Source organism: Rhodotorula toruloides, assembly GCF_000320785.1.
Source record: "Rhodotorula toruloides NP11 unplaced genomic scaffold Scaffold35, whole genome shotgun sequence".
Lineage (NCBI taxonomy): Eukaryota > Fungi > Basidiomycota > Microbotryomycetes > Sporidiobolales > Sporidiobolaceae > Rhodotorula > Rhodotorula toruloides.
The window spans coordinates 82,679-100,129 of NW_015622995.1; the positions used below are offsets into that span (position 1 = coordinate 82,679).

The 17,451-nt window shown below is 61.5% G+C and overlaps 6 protein-coding genes across 6 annotated transcripts; 3 read left to right on the top strand and 3 right to left on the bottom strand.

Moving 5' to 3' along the window:
* Positions 1-120: 120 nt before the first annotated feature.
* On the bottom strand, positions 121-1,615 carry RHTO_05659 (peroxisomal biogenesis factor 7; the record flags this gene model as incomplete). The annotated part of the gene is made up of 5 exons (XM_016419320.1): positions 121-798; positions 860-973; positions 1,071-1,182; positions 1,267-1,443; positions 1,569-1,615. The coding sequence occupies 5 exons, from the start codon at positions 1,613-1,615 to the stop codon at positions 121-123; spliced, it is 1,128 nt and encodes a 375-aa protein (XP_016269848.1).
* A 325-nt stretch (positions 1,616-1,940) lies between these two features.
* Positions 1,941-3,640, bottom strand: RHTO_05660 (carbohydrate kinase-related domain protein; the record flags this gene model as incomplete). Its single annotated transcript, XM_016419321.1, has 9 exons — positions 1,941-2,181; positions 2,357-2,601; positions 2,707-2,899; positions 2,958-3,029; positions 3,110-3,167; positions 3,230-3,272; positions 3,340-3,385; positions 3,453-3,545; positions 3,621-3,640. The coding sequence occupies 9 exons, from the start codon at positions 3,638-3,640 to the stop codon at positions 1,941-1,943; spliced, it is 1,011 nt and encodes a 336-aa protein (XP_016269849.1).
* Positions 3,641-4,217: 577 nt separating this feature from the next.
* RHTO_05661 (macrophage activating glycoprotein) lies at positions 4,218-5,931 on the top strand (the record flags this gene model as incomplete). The annotated part of the gene is made up of 7 exons (XM_016419322.1): positions 4,218-4,330; positions 4,672-4,724; positions 4,791-4,867; positions 4,931-5,021; positions 5,143-5,400; positions 5,514-5,771; positions 5,846-5,931. 7 exons carry the CDS (start codon positions 4,218-4,220, stop codon positions 5,929-5,931), a joined length of 936 nt encoding a protein of 311 aa, XP_016269850.1.
* Positions 5,932-6,322: 391 nt separating this feature from the next.
* Positions 6,323-8,056, bottom strand: RHTO_05662 (carnitine acyl carnitine carrier, mitochondrial; the record flags this gene model as incomplete). The annotated part of the gene is made up of 9 exons (XM_016419323.1): positions 6,323-6,367; positions 6,490-6,685; positions 6,773-7,144; positions 7,198-7,337; positions 7,406-7,417; positions 7,483-7,506; positions 7,591-7,733; positions 7,849-7,887; positions 7,960-8,056. 9 exons carry the CDS (start codon positions 8,054-8,056, stop codon positions 6,323-6,325), a joined length of 1,068 nt encoding a protein of 355 aa, XP_016269851.1.
* Positions 8,057-9,429: 1,373 nt separating this feature from the next.
* RHTO_05663 (signal sequence binding protein) lies at positions 9,430-15,143 on the top strand (the record flags this gene model as incomplete). The annotated part of the gene is made up of 12 exons (XM_016419324.1): positions 9,430-9,606; positions 9,958-10,092; positions 10,214-10,414; positions 10,544-11,318; positions 11,398-11,474; positions 11,545-11,834; positions 11,922-12,174; positions 12,280-12,389; positions 12,446-12,674; positions 12,736-13,833; positions 13,912-14,561; positions 14,618-15,143. 12 exons carry the CDS (start codon positions 9,430-9,432, stop codon positions 15,141-15,143), a joined length of 4,521 nt encoding a protein of 1,506 aa, XP_016269852.1.
* Positions 15,144-15,724: 581 nt separating this feature from the next.
* RHTO_05664 (uncharacterized protein) lies at positions 15,725-17,422 on the top strand (the record flags this gene model as incomplete). The annotated part of the gene is made up of 2 exons (XM_016419325.1): positions 15,725-15,969; positions 16,060-17,422. The coding sequence occupies 2 exons, from the start codon at positions 15,725-15,727 to the stop codon at positions 17,420-17,422; spliced, it is 1,608 nt and encodes a 535-aa protein (XP_016269853.1).
* Between the last annotated feature and the right edge of the window lie 29 nt (positions 17,423-17,451).

A 17,451-nucleotide genomic window follows, 5' to 3' on the forward strand; every position in this document is an offset into this window, starting at 1 on the left:
CGTTGTAGACGCCGTGCGTGCCCTGTTGTAGTCCTTAGCCTTTTTCGCCGACGTCGACACGAGAGGATCCCTGGACGCGACGTCTAAACACTGCTCTAGTCGACAGCTCCCTTGCACCCGCTACCGCCACAGATGCACCTCCTGATCCCAGCTACAACTCGCCACGAGCCCCTCCTCATACAAACTCCACGCCACGCCCACCACAAACTCGGTATGCCTATCCCACACTCTCTCAATCCTCGCTCCCATCCCTCCCTGCGCCGAGAACCCACCCACTTGACCACCCCCGCCCGCAGCCGCAACGCTCCAAATCCGCGAAGTCATGTCGTATGACCCGGTAGCGAGCAGGGCAGAAGAGTGTGGAGACCATGCGACGCGCCGAACTGCGTATTCGTGGCCTAGCAGCGTGGCGATGGTCGTGTTGGGCTGGACGTAGGGCATGCCTGGAGCGGCGCCGGCGGGCGGAGTGGAGGACGCAGCGCGCATGTCGTGCACTTTGACTGTCCGGTCGACGGATGCCGTCGCTATCAGGTGCGGCGCGTACTTGTTGAAGTCGAGATCGAGGATCTCGGCGTTTGGGTGCGCGGGGATCGTTAGTTGTGGAGTCGCGAGGGCGGGTTGGCCAGGTGCAGAGGGCTGAGAAGGAGGGAGAGGGGATCGCGTGTCCCAGAGTTTGAGGGTGCCGTCGGAGGAACAGGAGGCGATGAGAGAGGGTTGGGAGGGGGAGAAGAGAGCGGAGTAGACGCAGGCGGAGTGAGCGGGGATCGTTTGTAGCGAGGCGGGGCGGTCGGGCGTCCACTGCGAGCGAGAGGCAAGGTCAGTATGAGCTCGAATGGCATAGAAGCGGCAAGAAACGCACAATCTTGATCGTGCCGTCCCAGCTGCTCGTGCAGAAGAGCTCCTTCTGCGTGTTGCTCCAGTCGACGCTGAAGACTTCCCGCTGGTGTTCGTGCCATTTCCGAATCGGAAAATCCTGTGCACAGCCGATAAGCCAATCCTCCTCTTGTGCCTGAAGCCGTTGGACTGCCGTTTTGCAGGCAACAACGGCAAGCGAGAGAGGGAAGACGCACATTCAGCATCGTATCCCACAGCTTGACGCTCCCGTCTCCGCTCCCCGTCGCAATCTGGTTCTCGTGAATCTCACTCCACGCCAGGTCGTACAGTCCATCCTGCGTGTCGAATCTGCGCCCACTCGACGAGGTTAGCCTCCTCCCCACATCCCTTCGACGAGGAGAAAGTCGGCAAAGTAGCTCGAGCGAGACGCACCCTTTTTCCACCCGCATACCCATTCCTCCCTGACCCATCGCACCCGCCGGCCCTGGCCCAGCATCCTGATTGACGACGCTCAGCCTCCCGTTCCCGACAAGTCCAAAGTTGGCTGCTCCAGCAACCGCAAGCTTGGTCGGGAAGAAGGGGGAGAAGGCGACCGAATAACAGGCAAATCTGCGGTCACAGCGAGCGTGTCAGGCGGGCTCCAAGGTGAGTGAGGGCGAAGAGGTGATGCCGGTGAGAGGTAGCCGGGTGGTGTGGTCGAGCGAGTGCGGTGGAAAGGAAGGTGCGTGGCTTACCCGTCTGTGCGCACTCGCTTGAAGGGTTGCTGACCAGGCAGAGCCATCCCGAGAGCGTGGGAGCGAGAAGAGCGAAGTGTCGAGGACAACCCGGTCCGTCGACGAGGAGAGTGGGAGTGAATGGATCGCAACAAACGTCGTGCGGGCCCTCTTTCAGCATATTGACGTTGGAAGAGCTAAAGAAGGCTATTCGACTTTATCCGACCGCAAACGAGCGAGAGCGGGAGGAGAAAGAGCGAGGAAGAGCAGTTCCGTGTGGTTCGTAGTCGCCTCGCTCGAGCATGAACACTGATTGACGGCCTATTTACAGCTGCAAAGTCGTACCGTCGACTCGCTTCGTCGGTCTATCGTCCCCACGCTTCCTTGGCCCGCTCAAAGACTCCCCTTAACCGCCCCAATCACCTTCCCAACAAACCCCTCCCCAAGCAGTCCCTGATCCTGCACCTCCTCAGTCCCAAACACCTCCTCGAACGCCTGACCGACGAACCCGAGCATCTCGCCCGTCTGCATCGAGCGCTTGTGTTTCGCGAAGGTGAGGCGCGAGGCGGTACGGGTTACGGTACTGGCGGCGTAGGCGGCGAGGAGGGTGATTTCGTGGGGCTTGATTGGGTCCCTGTGAGCGGGTGCGTGGTGAGGAGGAAAGACCAGGAAGACAGGACGTGAAAGGGAAATCAGCCTCGTCTCGCTTCCTGACCGAGATGGTCGACGCAGAAGACAGCGAGCCAAAAGCCACGCAATCCTCTACGAAAGCCTCCAGCGAAAGCGAGAAAAAGAAACGCCGGACTCACTGCTCATCCTTCGCCTCCCTCTCCTCATAGTTCTTCCCCCAAGCCAAAAACGTCCCAACCGCACCACTCAACACGTCTCCCTGACCTCCACACCTCCGGGACGAGCCGACAACCGCATTCACGAGCGTGTCCTGGCCATTGGTGATGCGGTCTTCGCGGCCTTTTTGGACGATTGTTGGGCCGGAGAGGGCGCGCGAGATGGCCGCTGCGAGTTCGGTGTCCGGCATCGACTTGGGGTCGAGGTTCTGCGCGGGAGGGAGCGTATTAGTCTCGGAACGCTCTGGGCAAAGCAACGCATCCCCGCACGACGCCCGCAAGTCGCAAACGAGAGAAAAGAACGCAAGACTCACGCAACTCTCGGCCAACCTCGCAAACTCGACCACATTCGGCGTCAGTACCGCGCGCTTGTACCCCCTGACGACATCCGGCTCGTTCTGCACGAGCCAGAGACCGTCGGCGTCGAGGACGACGTAGAGGTCGTTTTCGCGCGCGAGCGAGATGGCGGTTTTTGCGGCGAGTTGCATGTGCGGGTCGCGGCCGAGGCTGTGCGCGGGGAGTTAGCGAGAGGAGAAGGGAGCTGAGAGGTGGAGAGCGGACGAACCCAGGACCGATCACGAGCGTGTGCAAGCGCGGGAGAACGGCCTTGAGCGAGTCCGTGATCTGCTGCTCGGTACTGTTCATCGTACGCCGTCAAAACCAGCTCCTATGCTCGCATGGAGGATGGGAGCGCTGAAAGGATGGCGCGGGACGCACATGTCCTCGTGCAAGTCCGTGTGGACGATCAAGTCGGGCGAGTAGGTCTTGATGATGTCTGTCGCCGCGAGTCCAACTTCGTCAGCACAGTGACGCTACGATAGAAGCTCTGATACGCACTGCCCGCCGCTGCCTCGCAGATAACGTGCGCAAGGTCTGCTCCCTGCGAATGCACGAGCAAGAGGTCAGCCTCCGTCTCCTCCGCTGCGACAGATCCGGCCAGGATGCACCAACCGCAGCGTCGTCATGCTAGCAAAGTACGGAGCGCCCGAGTAGCTGTTCTCAACGAGCGACATCAGTTCTACTCCTCCACCTTCAGACGAACGAAAGAGCCAGGACGCACTCCCTCGACCCGCCCAGTACACCAATGCGGCCAGCCTGTCCTTTGTGTAGGTCAGGCGAGAGAGGCGGGATGAGGCGCTTGCAGCGTGCGATGCTGCACCGAGTCGAGTTGGCGGGGGACGTCAGTTCGTCCTCGAGCGAGGAGAGGAGAGGTAGAGTATGAACGCACTTCTTTGCGTGGTCTGCCATGGCTTGTTTGATCAGTCTCGTAGCTGTCGAAGCCAGATTGATGCCTGTAGGAGAGCAGAGGCAGACTTGGAGTCGTCCGGTGCGAGCGAGCACTCCAACGTCACTCCGAGTGGACGGCGTTTTGCCCCCGAGTACGAAACGACGTGGCAGAGCGTAAACCACGTCGAAGCGCGGGTGAACGAGTCGTGGCGCGTTAGGAAGGTCACTCTGCGAAAGAGTCGTCTCTCCCCGTCGCCCACTGCCTCTATCGGCGTACCACTTGGACGGAGCGTGCACCCAACGTCGACACAACGACGCTGCCGTCGTCGGTGAGCCAACACGTCCCAGCGTGAGAGCGGGAGACGCGATCGTGGATGGGCAGCCTCGACCGTTCGCACGATCGCTCTTCTCGCTTTTCCGCAGACTTGATCCCGTTGAAAGGGGTCGCAGTAAGCGAGTGCACGCACCCCTCGTAACCGGACCAAACTTGGCGGCCGCCAAACAACTTCACTCCTCTCTTGTTCTTCGTCTTTCTCGCTCACTCCAGTCACTCCTTTTCTGTTCCGGTACTTCATAACTGCTGTCGCCCAACTCGACAATGAAGTACTCCCTCCTCTTCGCCGCCGCTGCCGCCGCGACTTCGAGCGTTCTCGCAGGAGCCACCGTCGACCCGAACAACCTCCCGCACACGAGCGAGAAGGGCCAGTACGGGTACGTGTGCGCTGTTACTCGTCTGCTGAGCTCGCTGGGGCGTTGATGGGCTGGCTGGGAGCGACGAGGACGCCGTGTTTGGCGACGAGGAGGAAGTGATCGAACTGAGCGGGTCGAGCACTTTGCGAGGGGACGCGCTGGGGCTGGCGGGACTGCCTGAGCCTCGCAGTAGTCACGGAATCAGCTTGACTGGGACAGTGGACTCACGAAGCGGGCGAGACGGGGACGACGACTGTCGCGGGTTCTCCGTTCGACCAGACCCTTCGCCTGCTCCTCGCCAAAAAACAGCTTCCTGTGCTGTTAAAGCCCAGGTACTGACAGCGCAAGCCTCGCCGCAACAGTTACAACGATTGCGAGAAGTACGGCGACTCGCCCTCGTCAAAGTGCCAGACCCGTCCGTCCCCCTCCTCGTCTTTTCTTCCTTCACTCGTAGCGCTGACCTCGCCAAGTCATCTTGCAGTCCACATCGAGTCCATCAACGACTTCTGCCTCTACGCCCCTCCTCAGAAGGCCACCATCGGCGACTCGGAGCGCTATGTGCGTTCCCTCCTCTTCTTCGACGAAAATTCCGAGCTGACTTGCGTTCGTTCGTCCACGTAGGAAGTTGCGTGGTGCACCAAGGCCGGACACGGAGCTCGTCTCATCCCCGCTGGAGCGCTCAAGAGCGTTCACTACCAGAAGACGTCCAAGTGTGCGTTCCTCTCTCGTCCCTCTCCTTCCTCCTTCATTCTGGATCACCGCTGCCTGCGCGGCGCTGCTGGACCTTGTGCTGGACGATGATTGTCGCGGCTGACCCTTCGCTTGACGCGTAGACATTCAAATCACCGGCACAGGCGACTTCACCAAGATGAACGTCCCTCGCGGCGACGAAGGGGGCGAATTGGACCCGCACGGCGCTGACGGTAATGGGAATCCAGTCGGATCAGTAGTGACAAGCTCGCAGTTTGGCGGTCTGAAGCAGATCAAGGAGTGGCACCAATTCATTGGGTCGGGAGAGTTCTGCATCCGCATCTGCAACCCCTCCGACCCTGATGCGTGGAAGTGGTGCCAGCACATCTACGACGTTATGGGTGCGCTACCTTTCCTTTCTTCCTTCCTCTGTTCCGTCGGAACAGCACGGCGCCTCACCCAACGTTGTCGTTCTGCTCTCCCTTCGCTCCGCTAACCTTCCCTCATCTCACAGGCTGCATGTGGAATGACCCGGGCAACTACGGCTCCGGCTTTGACACCTGCGCCGCCGACAACGTCGCGATGCCTCCCGGCGAATACAAGCTCAAGAACGGCCAGACCTCGACCTGGCACCAGGGCGTCAACCCGACTCCTGCGGGACAAAAGCCGGCCAACTCCAGCCAGTGCGTCAAGCAGGCGACTATCTCGGCGGCTAAGTATGCGACGACCAAGCCTGCGCCGAAGCCGACGACTACTAAGAAGCCGACGACCAGTGCGTTCCCCGCTCGCCCGCGACCCTTCTGAGGGCGGAGGCTGACCGTACCCGCTTCCTTCCGGTGAGAGTAGCCAAGAAGCCGACCACGACGCACAAGAAGACTACGACGAAGAAGAAGACCACGACGCACAAGCCCGCGCCGACCAAGAAGCATTGATCTCGCTCGTCTTCCACTCATCTCTCACGTCTCCCGCGTCCTTTCGCCTTTCGAATTCTCCAAAAGCTCTTCGATCGTTCTTTCCACCGCCGTCGCTGCAGCCGTACCGCTCCTTGCCGTTCTCCGCATAGCGAAGGTTCTTGCAAACAGACATTCGTTTATTCCCATCCGGCGGTCGTCTCGCTTCCTGTCTTTCGCCGAGGTGACTCAGGGAGTGCCGCGCGAGTTGAGCAGAGAGCGGGGAGGCGTGAGATAAATAGCGAGTTGCATGCGAGAGGCGAGAGGAGGAGTGTCTGTCCGGCTTCTACGAGGAGCTAACTCTTCGGCAAGCGTATGTGCCCAGTAAGTGAGCCTCTAGATCTAGTCGACGATGTAGGCTAGGCGAGGGGGTCTAGCGGAATGCGGCGACGACGAGCTCGAAAACTGCGAAGGTGACCTGTTCCACGTTTTCGAGATCGTCAGCGTGCTCCTCGAACACCGCCACCGCTCTTCATCGTCCCGAAGACAAGAAGTCGGTCGGCAGACGAGAGCTGAGTTGAGCCGGAAGGAGCCGCGCACCATATTCACCGGCACGCTCCTAACCAGCGTCGGACCCAACCCCGCGACAAATACCCTCCACCCGGCTTCGCGATAGGACGTGCGGATGGTTCCGAGGATGTTCGAGTATTGCGCAGCCATGGCCGAGGAGGAGGAAGGGGAGAGGGAGGCTGGAGGGACGGATTGAATCTTTGTTTTGACGACGTCGAGAGGGAAGCTGTGAGTGCGTGTCAAGCCGCGACGCATCTGTCAGACCCCGTGTTCGTGCAAGGTCAGAGCAGAGGCGGCGTGCGGCGGGACTCACGTGCACCCCCATCCGACAATCCCCGCCAACCCACCCGCGAGCAACACCCTGCCCGGACTCGCCGCTCCCTCCTGTGCACGCTCACCGAAAACCTCACTCTCCACCTCCTCCCTCAAGTCCCTCTTCAAATGCCTTCTCTCGAGACCGAACGACCCGCCTCGAACGACGTATTCGTACGTGAGGAAGTAAGGACCGTAGCCGAGGTCGCGGAGGAGGGTGGCGGACCAGCCGCGGTAGAGGGAGGGGAGGGAGAGGGTGCGCAGGAGGGAGAGGAGGGAGGGTGGCCGTGTGGAAGCGGCGGCGGAGGAGGAGGATGAGGGGAGAACGGATTGTTGGAGGATTTTCAGCCGGTCGATTGGGGTGGTGATAACCCTGAACGAAGTACATTAGCTTCTCAAACTCCCGCGGGAACCGAAAGGACGAACGAAGTGAACACCCCGCTCGCCGCTCCCGCAATCGCCACCTCTCCCAGTCCCGGCTCTTTCTGCCCGTCGCCTGGCGAGAGGAGGTTCATGGTGTACTTGTAGGAGGTGAAGACTGAGGCGTTCATCAGGGCGACGCCGAGCTGCGAGCGGGAGTCGCGTTAGGCTCGCTCGCTGGGGACGGAATCGAGAGGCTCAGGAAGCGACTGACCATAGGCGACGTCTGCAAGAGCGTGAGAAGGCGTCAGGGCAGTTCAGCATGCGGAAAGGAGGGAAAGTCGCACGCACAACTCCCTTATACAGCCCTCGAACCTGTGCGTACCGGTCCGCGATATACACGCTCGTCAGTGCCCGCTCTCGCGAGGTTTTCTCAAGCGGAAAAACAACGGAACGCACCCCTTCCTCCTTCACAACCCTCACGAACGCATGCCCAGCATTGCGGTAATACAGGCTGTCCTTCTTGCCTGCTTCTCCGGCGGCGAGAGCCAGGGCAGCAGAGGGGGAGAGGGTGCGTGGTTGGGTCTGGAGACGGACTTTGACTGTGCGCACGAGCGGAAGAATGAGGGATGAGAGGGAATGGAGGAGAGTAGGAGACGAACGACCGTCAGCACAGCTTCCCAGAGCCTGAAAAGGTCAGCCAGGCGGCAGACGCACCAGTATCAAACGGATGACCCGTCACAAGACTCGCAATCCCTTTGTCCCACGCCGACAAACACTCTCATCAGTTTGCGGGTTGAACGAGCGAGAACACGAAGGGAGCCGCACCTGCGACTGTGCCGGCGAAGAAGTCTAGTGCTGGACTGATCGGAGCGGATTTGGCAGCATCGGTAGAGCTGGGAGAACCAGGCGAGGAGGAGGACATGAGCGAGAGAAGGAGGAGAGGGAGGTGGGGCGACGACGCAAGGCAGCTGCTGTACTGGCTCACGAGCGACGCTTCCGTTGAGCCGATAGCCTGTGAATCGTGAGCGCGGCGGCTTTCACGAAGCAAGCGGGGCGGCAATTCAGGAGCATCGAAGTCTCTCGCTCTGCTCTCGGGGGAAATGAGGGCGCGAACGACGGCATTGCAGGATGCCCGACATCGAGTACTGTACTAGAAATCGCGCGAACCATGCAGCGAGGCGCCGAGAGACGGGAAGCAGCAGAGAGGCCGAGGAAGCAGAAAACTGCGAGGCGGAGGCGAACGAACGGCGTCAGCTCAGCTATTCCTGCGGATGCGATCAATGCCGTGCTGCTCCTGCCCCGCGCACGCGTGCCAGACAGCCATGACTCCCGCCCCGCCCGTACTGGACGAGGGACAAGCAAGTCAAGGCCGTGCGTTGGCAAGCACCTCGCGCTCGCCCTATCGTCGAGAATGCATCGAGACTGACGTGAGTGGGATCCGCACCGGAGACTTCCGTCAGAAGCCCCCTCGGCAGTCTAAACATGCTTTGCGGTTGATTGAGTTCATCATTTGGATGAGATGGGGGCGAGCGGCGAGGATGGAAGATGGAGACGGGGAGGAGGGGAGGGACGTACGGAGAGCGAGCTTGAGCGGTGAAGAGGAGGAGAGCAGGTATAGCGCGCTCGAAAAGGAGGTGGAAGAGGCGGAGAAAGCTGAGCTGCGCCTGCGAGAATCGAGAGCAAGGTCAGCACCCTCGCTCAACTCGCAACGGTTCTCCTGCTGTGTACGCCTCGGTCATATGCTTGTCTAAAATGGGTATCTCGCCATGTCGAAGCGTGGCCATCGACCGCTCCTTGATCCCCTCCCAACAAACCCAAGGGCCCGGTCACGAAGAACGGGTTGTTCCCACCGAGTCGCCGGGAAAGGGAGGAGGGAAGACGCAGAGCGCTTCTTGGGATTCCGCAAGCCATGCACTGGGGTGTATCGTCACTGGCGCGCGCGGGAGAGAGTGCGAGACGTACGAGGAGGAAAAGTTGCTGGAGTGGTCGCGCTTGAGCGGCGCGGCGGTTGCGGATTGGTTCAGCGTGGTCAGTCGTAGTCGAGTGAGCGTTTGCAGGTAGCAGCAAGCCCCAGCGCGGTGTGTGAGCGAGCGAGAGTGAGCGGGTCGAGGGAGAAGGACGAGCGAGCAAGGAGGCCAAGGCAGTTGTATTCCGATTACAAACATGAATACAACTCGATTGTAATGCTTCACCAATACAAAATTCAATACAAACTCGGTTGTAATGCTCAAGATTACGCGGCTCCACCTCGCTCTTCGCTCCTCACACGCCAGCTGGACTCGAGCAGCGCGCACGATGCCTTCCTCGCATCGACGCTGGCGCCCACCCGCGCTCTTCCTGCCGCTCATCGCGCTCGTCGTGCTCGCGCTCACCTCCCTCGCCGCCGCCTCACCCGAAGGACCGAAACCCCAGCTCTCGCACTCGCTCTTCGACAACCTGCCTAGCAAGATCACCTACTTTGAGGACTCGCCTGTGCGTTCGAGCCCTCCCTACGATGTGGGAGGACGAGGAGGGCGAGAGGGCGAGCAAGTGGGGCGCGTGGCGTGTTGGCGGGGGAAGCGCGTTTGAAGGGCTCGGTGGGCAGTCAAGATGGAAAGTGGAAGAGTACGGGTCTATCGAGGGCGCGTACGAGGTCCTGCGAGGCGTGGTCGGGATTGGGAGGCTGGCGTGTCGAGTATCAGCTGCGAAGAGGCAAAGGGCTGCTGCTCGCTCGTGGGAGGACTGCCAGTACTCGCAGACAGTCCTGGGATCTCTACGAGACTGCAGTAGCCCCAACCGAGCCGCCCTGACCCGATCTCGCTGACCTACCCCTCCTCCTCGCAGGTCGTCCTCTACCACGACCAGATCGCGCGCGACGTGTACCGCTCGCCGAATGAGGGGAAGGAATGGCATCTCGTTGAGGGCGTGCCGAGGGGCGATGCGTACATGCTTATCGAGCATCCGTACGATAACAGTATCGTGAGTTGGCAGTGGATTCGTTTGCCTTCGCTTAGTCGAGACTCTCTGCGGACGAGCGCTAGCGACTGAGCGTTGAGGCGAGACGTGTTCGCTGACTTGCTCCCTTGGCTCCCTTGCGCAGGCCTTCATCCTGTCCTCATCGACCACGCACTACCGCACGATGAACCGCGGGGAGACCTGGCAATCCTTCGTCACCGCCCTCGCTCCCTCTCTCTCCTCCAACACGCTCTCTTTCCACGCGCGCAAGTGGGATTGGATTTTGTTCGCCGGTCAGAAGTGCGAGGATGTGGGCGGGTGGCAGGGGAGGGTTTGTCATGATGAGGTGCGTGGCAGTCGCTTCGCTCGTGCGAGTCTAGCGCGGAGCATTGGGTCGACGCTCGACATTGCGCGAGCAGCTGGACCCTGTTTGCCCGACAAGATAGCTCGCCCACTGACTTTCCTTCTCACGCAGACCTTCTACACGAAGGACGCCTTCGCCTCGTCGCCCAAGCCCCTCCTCCCCTACACGACCCGCTGCATCTTCGCGCACGACAAAGAAGAGATGGCCGCCTACGTCCCGGACGAACTCGTCTACTGCGCCGCCTACGAACCGCCCTCCGCCTCGCAGTCCTCGACTTCCTCCACCGGCTCCACTCTCAAAGACGCCATCTCCTCCCTTATCGGCGGTACGCCGCGTAGCTTGAGGGAGAGCAGGTTGTGGAGCTCGACGGACTGGTTCGAGAAGGAGCGGACGTACGTCGATTTGGGCATTGGGAGGGAAGCGAAGGGCGTTGTTGGGATCGGCGGAGTGCAGAAGTACCTCGTCACTGCGCTCAAGCCTTCGCTCGGCGGGACCTCAGACGACAAAGGCGGCGCGGGAGAAGGGTCGGGCGAGATGGTCCTGTACGTGACAGAGGACGGGTCGACTTGGTCGCGCGCGCAGTTCCCTCACGGACACGGACTGCGCGAGAATGCGTACACGATCGTCGAGTCTACCCCACATTCGATCCTCGTCGACGTCAACTCGTCGCCGTCCGCTACCGCCGGAACGCTCTTCACGTCCAATTCGAACGGGACGTACTTTGTCCGCAGCCTCGAGAACACCAATCGGAACAAGAATGGGATTGTCGACTTTGAGCGGATTGTGGGCGTCGAGGGAGTCGCGATGGTTAATACGGTTAGGAACGTTGCCGAGGTCGAGGCGGGACATGAGAAGGACCTCAAGACGATGATCACGTTCGATGACGGTGCGTGCGACCAGCCTGATCTGCCTCGCGAGTCGGCAGCGCCGTGAAGCAGGCTGACCTTCGAGGATGCTGCGCACAGGCGGGCACTGGAGCCTCATCAAGGCGCCGCCGGTCGACCACAAGGGCCGCAAGGTCAAGTGCGACACGGACGACATCGTGCGTCCTTCCGGCGCCCTCCAATCGCGTTCTCGCTGACGCCTTGCTTTCCCGCTTCTCGCACCCGCAGGACTCGTGCTCTCTCCACCTTCACTCGGTCACCCAGCCTCACAACTACGGCCGCGTCTTCTCCTCGACCGCACCCGGCCTCGTCATGGGCGTCGGCTCAATCGGCTCCCGCCTCCTCCCCTACGACGACTGCGACACGTTCGTCTCGACCGACGCAGGGTTGACGTGGAGGATGGTCGATGACGGAGCGAAGAAGTACGAGTTTGGAGATCAGGGCGCTGTGCTCGTGATGGTCGAGGATGAGGAGCCGACGGATGAGCTCAAGTACTCGTTCGATTACGGCAAGACTTGGTGCGTGGCGAGGATCAGCTCCCTGCTCGGCGCCTCTCGTCGCTCTTTAATTTGATGCTGATTTGTGGAGATCCTCGCGATGCGCAGGTACGAGTTCGACCTCGGCGTCAAGCTCCGCGCTCGCCTCCTCACCACCGTCCCGGACTCGACCTCGCTCAAGTTCATTCTCCTCGGCACCCTCACGCGCAACTCGAAGCACAAGGGCTCGCAAGGCGAACGTCACGTCATCGTCTACATGGACTTTGAGAGCTTGGGCAAGCGGAAGTGCGAAGACAAGGACATGGAGAAGTGGTACGCGCGTACGATCGGAGGACAGCCGGATTGCTTGATGGGTCACAAGGTGAGTGGGCGGTCTGCAAAGCGCTCGTTCGCTTCCTTGGTTTGCGACCAGCCGGGTCGCGATTGTTCTGCTGGCGGAGCTCGCTGACTCGCTCAACTCTCGCAGCAATGGTTCATGCGACGGAAGCAGGACGCCGACTGCGTCGTTCATGAGAAGTGGAAGGACCCGGTCGGGCGCGAGGAGGACTGCCCGTGCGACGACGAGGACTACGAGTGGTGCGTCAAGAGTCGCGCTCGTCTCGGTTCCCAGCTAACTCGCCGTTCACCCGCAGCGACTACAACTTTGCGCCCGACGGCATGGGCGGCTGCACGCTTGTTGGTCCCGAACCGACCCCGCCCGGCCAGTGCTTGCGCGACGGCGACAAGTTCATGGGCTCGAGCGGCTTCCGGCTCATCCCCGGTAATACCTGCGACGTCAAGCGCGGCATCAAGAAGGACGCCAAGGTCGAGAAGCCGTGCCATGCGGGTCAGGAGACGCCAGGACTCGTCACGCACCAGTCGGTGAGTTGAAGCGACTTTCTCGCGCGAAGGATCCGACTGACCCCTCGCTGCTGCTCCGTAGTTCACCTTCCCCGGCTATGTCATCGACCACGCCTACTTCGGCGACTCGCACACGATCCTCGCCTTCACGAAAAAGAACCGCGTCTGGCAGTCGATGAACCAGGGCTTCTCGTGGCACGAGGCCGTCAGCGAGGCGAACGTCCTCGCGATGACGATGCACGGCTACGCCCGCGATCGCGCTTACCTCATCACCGACTCGCGCACTGTGCACTACACGACCGATAAGGGCAACAGCTGGAACAAGTTCACCGCCCCAGCCGACCCGAACGGTCTCGGCATCCCCCTCCTCGACTTCCACCCGCTCAAGGCCGACTGGCTCATCTGGACGGGCCAGATCAACTGCGGCGACAACGACTCGACGACTTGTCGCGCCGTCGCCTACATGACCAAGGACAACGGCCGCAACTGGAGCAAGCTCGAGGAGTACGTCCGCGTGTGCAGCTGGGGCCGCGACAAGAAGTTCCGTATCGACGAGAAGACGATCTTCTGCGAGGCGTACCGCGACAAAAAGGGCTCGCAGCGCGCCGTCTACCAGAACAACAACCCGCTCCAGCTCATCTCGGGCGAGTTCTTCTACTCGCACAAGACGACCTTGTTTTCCTCGATCGTTGGCTTTGCCACGTTCGAGAATTACATGGTTGTCGCCGAGACGTACGAGAACACGCGCGCGATCGGCCTCAAGGTCTCGATGGACGGCAAGACGTTCGCCCTCGCCCGCTTCCCGCCCAACATGCACCTCGAGAACCAGGCGTACACCGTTCTCGAGTCAACGACCGACTCGGTCTTCCTGCACGTCACAACGCACGCCGACGTCGGCAGCGAATGGGGAACGCTCTTCAAGTCGAACTCGAACGGCACCTACTACGGTCCCTCGCTCGAGTACGTCAATCGCAATGGCCGCGGGTTTGTTGACTTCGAGAAGTCAATCGGACTCGACGGCATTGCGGTTGTCAACATCGTCTCAAACCCCGACGAGGCGGCGCTCAGCAGCAACAAGAAGCTTCAGACGCGGATCACGCACAACGACGGCGGCAGGTGGAAGCCCCTCAACCCGCCGGCGAAGGACGCGCTCGGTCAAGCGTACGATTGTCGAGGAACGGTGAGTGCTCGAGGCGTCGCGTCGACTCGATCTAGCTTTCCTTCTTGCGCTCTCTCAATGCTGATGAATCTCTCGCAGAACTGCGCCCTCCACATCCACGGCTACACGGAGCGTGACGACCCGCGGGCGACCTACTCTTCGCCTTCTGCGACCGGCGTCATGCTGGCGGTCGGCAATGTCGGCGAGCACCTCATCTCGTACACCGACTCGGACACCTTCCTCACTCGCGACGGCGGCTTTACGTGGGAAGAGGTTCACAAGGACGCCCACATGTGGGAGTTCGGCGACCAGGGGACGATTCTCATCTTGGCGAACGACGAGCAGCCGACCGACCACGTCACGTACACGCTCAACCAGGGCCTCTCGTGGCAGGACTACTCGTTTGGCGAAACCGTTCGCGTCAAGTCGATCGTCACCGTTCCGATGGATACCAGCCGCAAGTTCATCCTCTTCGGGACGAAGCCCGATCGGCCCGACCAGACGGTCGCCATTCACCTCGACTTTTCCTCCATCACCAACATCAAGTGCAAGCTGGACCTCGCCCACCCGTCGAATGACGATTTCGAACTGTGGAGTCCGAGCGAGAACCGGGACGAGCCGTGTTTGTTCGGCATGCAGGCGCTCTACCACCGCCGAATCCGCGACCGCAATTGCTTCGTTGGCGAGCGACTTCCGCAGCCACACAAGATCGAGAAGTATTGCGCCTGTACGGAGCAAGACTTCGAATGGTTCGGCCTTCTCGTCCACTTCTCGCTCTCAGGAGCTGACACGTTTCGTCCCGCAGCGAGTTCAACTACAAGCGCAACGCTCGCGGCGAGTGCGTCCTCGTCGACGGCGCGCAGCCGCTCGAGTCGGACCAGACGTGCGCGTGGGATCAGCCGTTCTGGTACGAGCGGACGAATATGCGCAAGGTCCCGCACTCGAAGTGCGTCGGCGGCCTCCAGCTCGACAAGGGTCCCGCGCACGTCTGTCCCGGGCACTCGCGGCGCGGCGGCTTCTTTTGGGCGACGATCGCCGTCCTCCCCTTTGGCCTCGCCGCGCTCGCCGCCTTCTGGTGGAATCGCCGACGAAGCGGCAAGGGCCGCATCCGCCTGCCCGAACCTGGCGAGCCTGGACGGTCTGGCGTCGTCGAGTTCCTCGTCAGCGTGCCGTGGTTCCTCATCGGAATTGTTGGCGTCGCCATCGAGAAGCTGCGGGATATCGAGCTGCCTTTCGTCGGCCGGCGGAATCGACGAGGAGGTTACCGATCGCTGCGGCTCGATATGGATGCGGAGTTGCTCGCGGACTACGACGACGACGAGGAGCTCTAGGAGGAGGAGGAGGAGGAGGAGGAGGAGGAGGAGCGGAAGGATACCCTCGCACGCTAGACACTACCGCATCCGCATTTCGTTCATCTCTACTTGTAACGGGCGCTACATTGACATCGCCGACGGTGCCGCTGCGCCGTATGCACCGTACGCCGCCGACCACAACAACTCGACCGCGCCGGCACCGCCTCCTCTCCCTTTGTTCTCCCGTCGGCTTCTTCGCTCTCCGCTTCCCTTTCTTCCGTTGTTGTTGTTCCGCTCGAGCCTCGACGACGTCATTATGAAGCAGGACAAGGCTAGACGCGCACCGGCCTCTTCGCGCCGTGCAGCAACAAGCCCCTCCTCCTCGCAGCCAGACAAAGGCTTTGTTTTCCTCGCCGACGCTGCTTCTCGTCCACCTCTCGCGCACTCTACCAGCTCTTGTATCGACTCTTGCGTCTCTTGGCCATACCGCCGCTCGCGTCGCTCTTTCTGCTTGCTGCTGCCCTTCTCCTAACGACTCTTACGAACCGTCTCTTCTGCCTCACGGTACGCCTCTTCTCTCTGCTGCTCCCAACAGTTTACTGACGGTTCTCTGTGCAGACATGTCCACCTCTTCGCCACCAAGGACGCCCGTCTCGTCAACGGCATCCTCCTTCCTCTCCTTTTCGCCCGAAGCACCCGCAACTCCTCGTGAGGGGGTTGGACTATCGCCAAGCGTCTACAGCTTCGACGATGCCACGCCGAGGGCATCGCGTACGCGCATCCTCTCGAATCTGTACGCCGACGTGCCGCCAGTCCCCCATCTGAAGCTTCCCAGCAGCGCCCGAAGGTTCGGCAGCCGCAACCCGTTCGCCCCAATGCTCACAGAAGCGAGCGAGACCACGTCGTCACGATCGAGCACGTCGTAAGACGACGGACGATCGCACTCTCGCTCGAGCACGCCCGCAACTTCGTCCGACGAAGACCTCGTCGTTTTCGAGGGCTGCTTCGTCAATCCCGCCGACCCATTCACGCCTGCCCCTCGATCCTCGTCTCTCGCGGCGGCATGGGACGCGTGCAGCGTCGTCGACAGCCTTCAAGCCATGGGCATCGACGGAGACAACGATGTCAGCTCAGCGTGGGAGGACGAGCTGTACTCGAGCCTGTCAAAATCGAGCCCGCTCTCACCTTCGTTCCCCGTCGCCGCCCTTCAGTCGCCGTTCCTCGCCACTGGTCGTCTGCCTTCGCCGCGCAGTGCGCAACCGCCCAAGTCACCTCGCAAGACTCGCAGTCCGCACCATCCCACTTCGCCCCGCCATCATCCCTTCAAGCGTTCGACCACCGAGACGACGATTCGCGCGTCGCCTCGCAAGTCACCCCAGCGCTCTCCCCGTCGCACGCCTCATTCGTCTGGCAGTCCCAGCAAGACGCGGCGCACTTCGCCCACTGACCTTCTCAGTCCGGCTTTCGCTCCCTCCTCCTCCTCCTCACCCGACTGTCCTGCGTTCAACATCGACCCGACCTCACCCGTCTCCGTCCCGTCCCTTCGCTCGAAGCGCTCACTCGCCTTCCTGTCCCTCGGCTCGTCTGGCAAGTCTCGCCGCGAGAAAGCGCCACCTCTTCCTCGCACTTCTTCCGCCGCCCCGTTCCCGCGTTCGCCGCGCAAGTCGCCCAAGAAGAAGCCCGCCACGCCTCGTCGACGTCGCGAGCGGCACGGCGACAGGGCGAGTCCGCCTCGTTCGGCGAGGACGGCGGACGGTATCGACCTCGACGAGCTGGACCGCTTCTTTGGCATCACGCCCAAGCTTGCGAAGGCGATGCGCGGAGGGTACGAGGATATTGTTATGCAGGAGGGCTTGGCGAAGGCGGGAAGGAATGGGATGGAGGAAGTGGAGGACTTTCGCGGCTTGCTTGACGCCACGGACTTGAGCGACGACTGCACTGGCGCTACCGGCACGGGTCAGTCGGCCCGAAGCTCCCCTCGACGCCGTCCCCCTCGTCTCGACCTCTCCAACTCCTCGCCTCATTCTCGCGCCTCGTCCTGGGCCTCTTCGCACCTCTCAGCCGACGACGAAGCCGCCTCGCCGCTCTTCGACGACGACGACGCCTCCGCTCTCGACGCCTACATCCACCTCGCCTCGCCTGTCGTTCTCGCTCCGTTCAGCGCAGGTCGCACGGCTGCGCTCGCTCAGGCGAGGCTTTTGGCGATGGAGGATGTCTTCGGTGGAGGGGTGAAGGCGGAGGCGCACGAGCGCAAGGTGCTGAGGACGAAGAAGAGCGTTGGAAACAGGCTGCGCGACTTTCTCGGTGCTAGGGGATGAGGCGACTCGGGTTCACGTATTGCTCACTT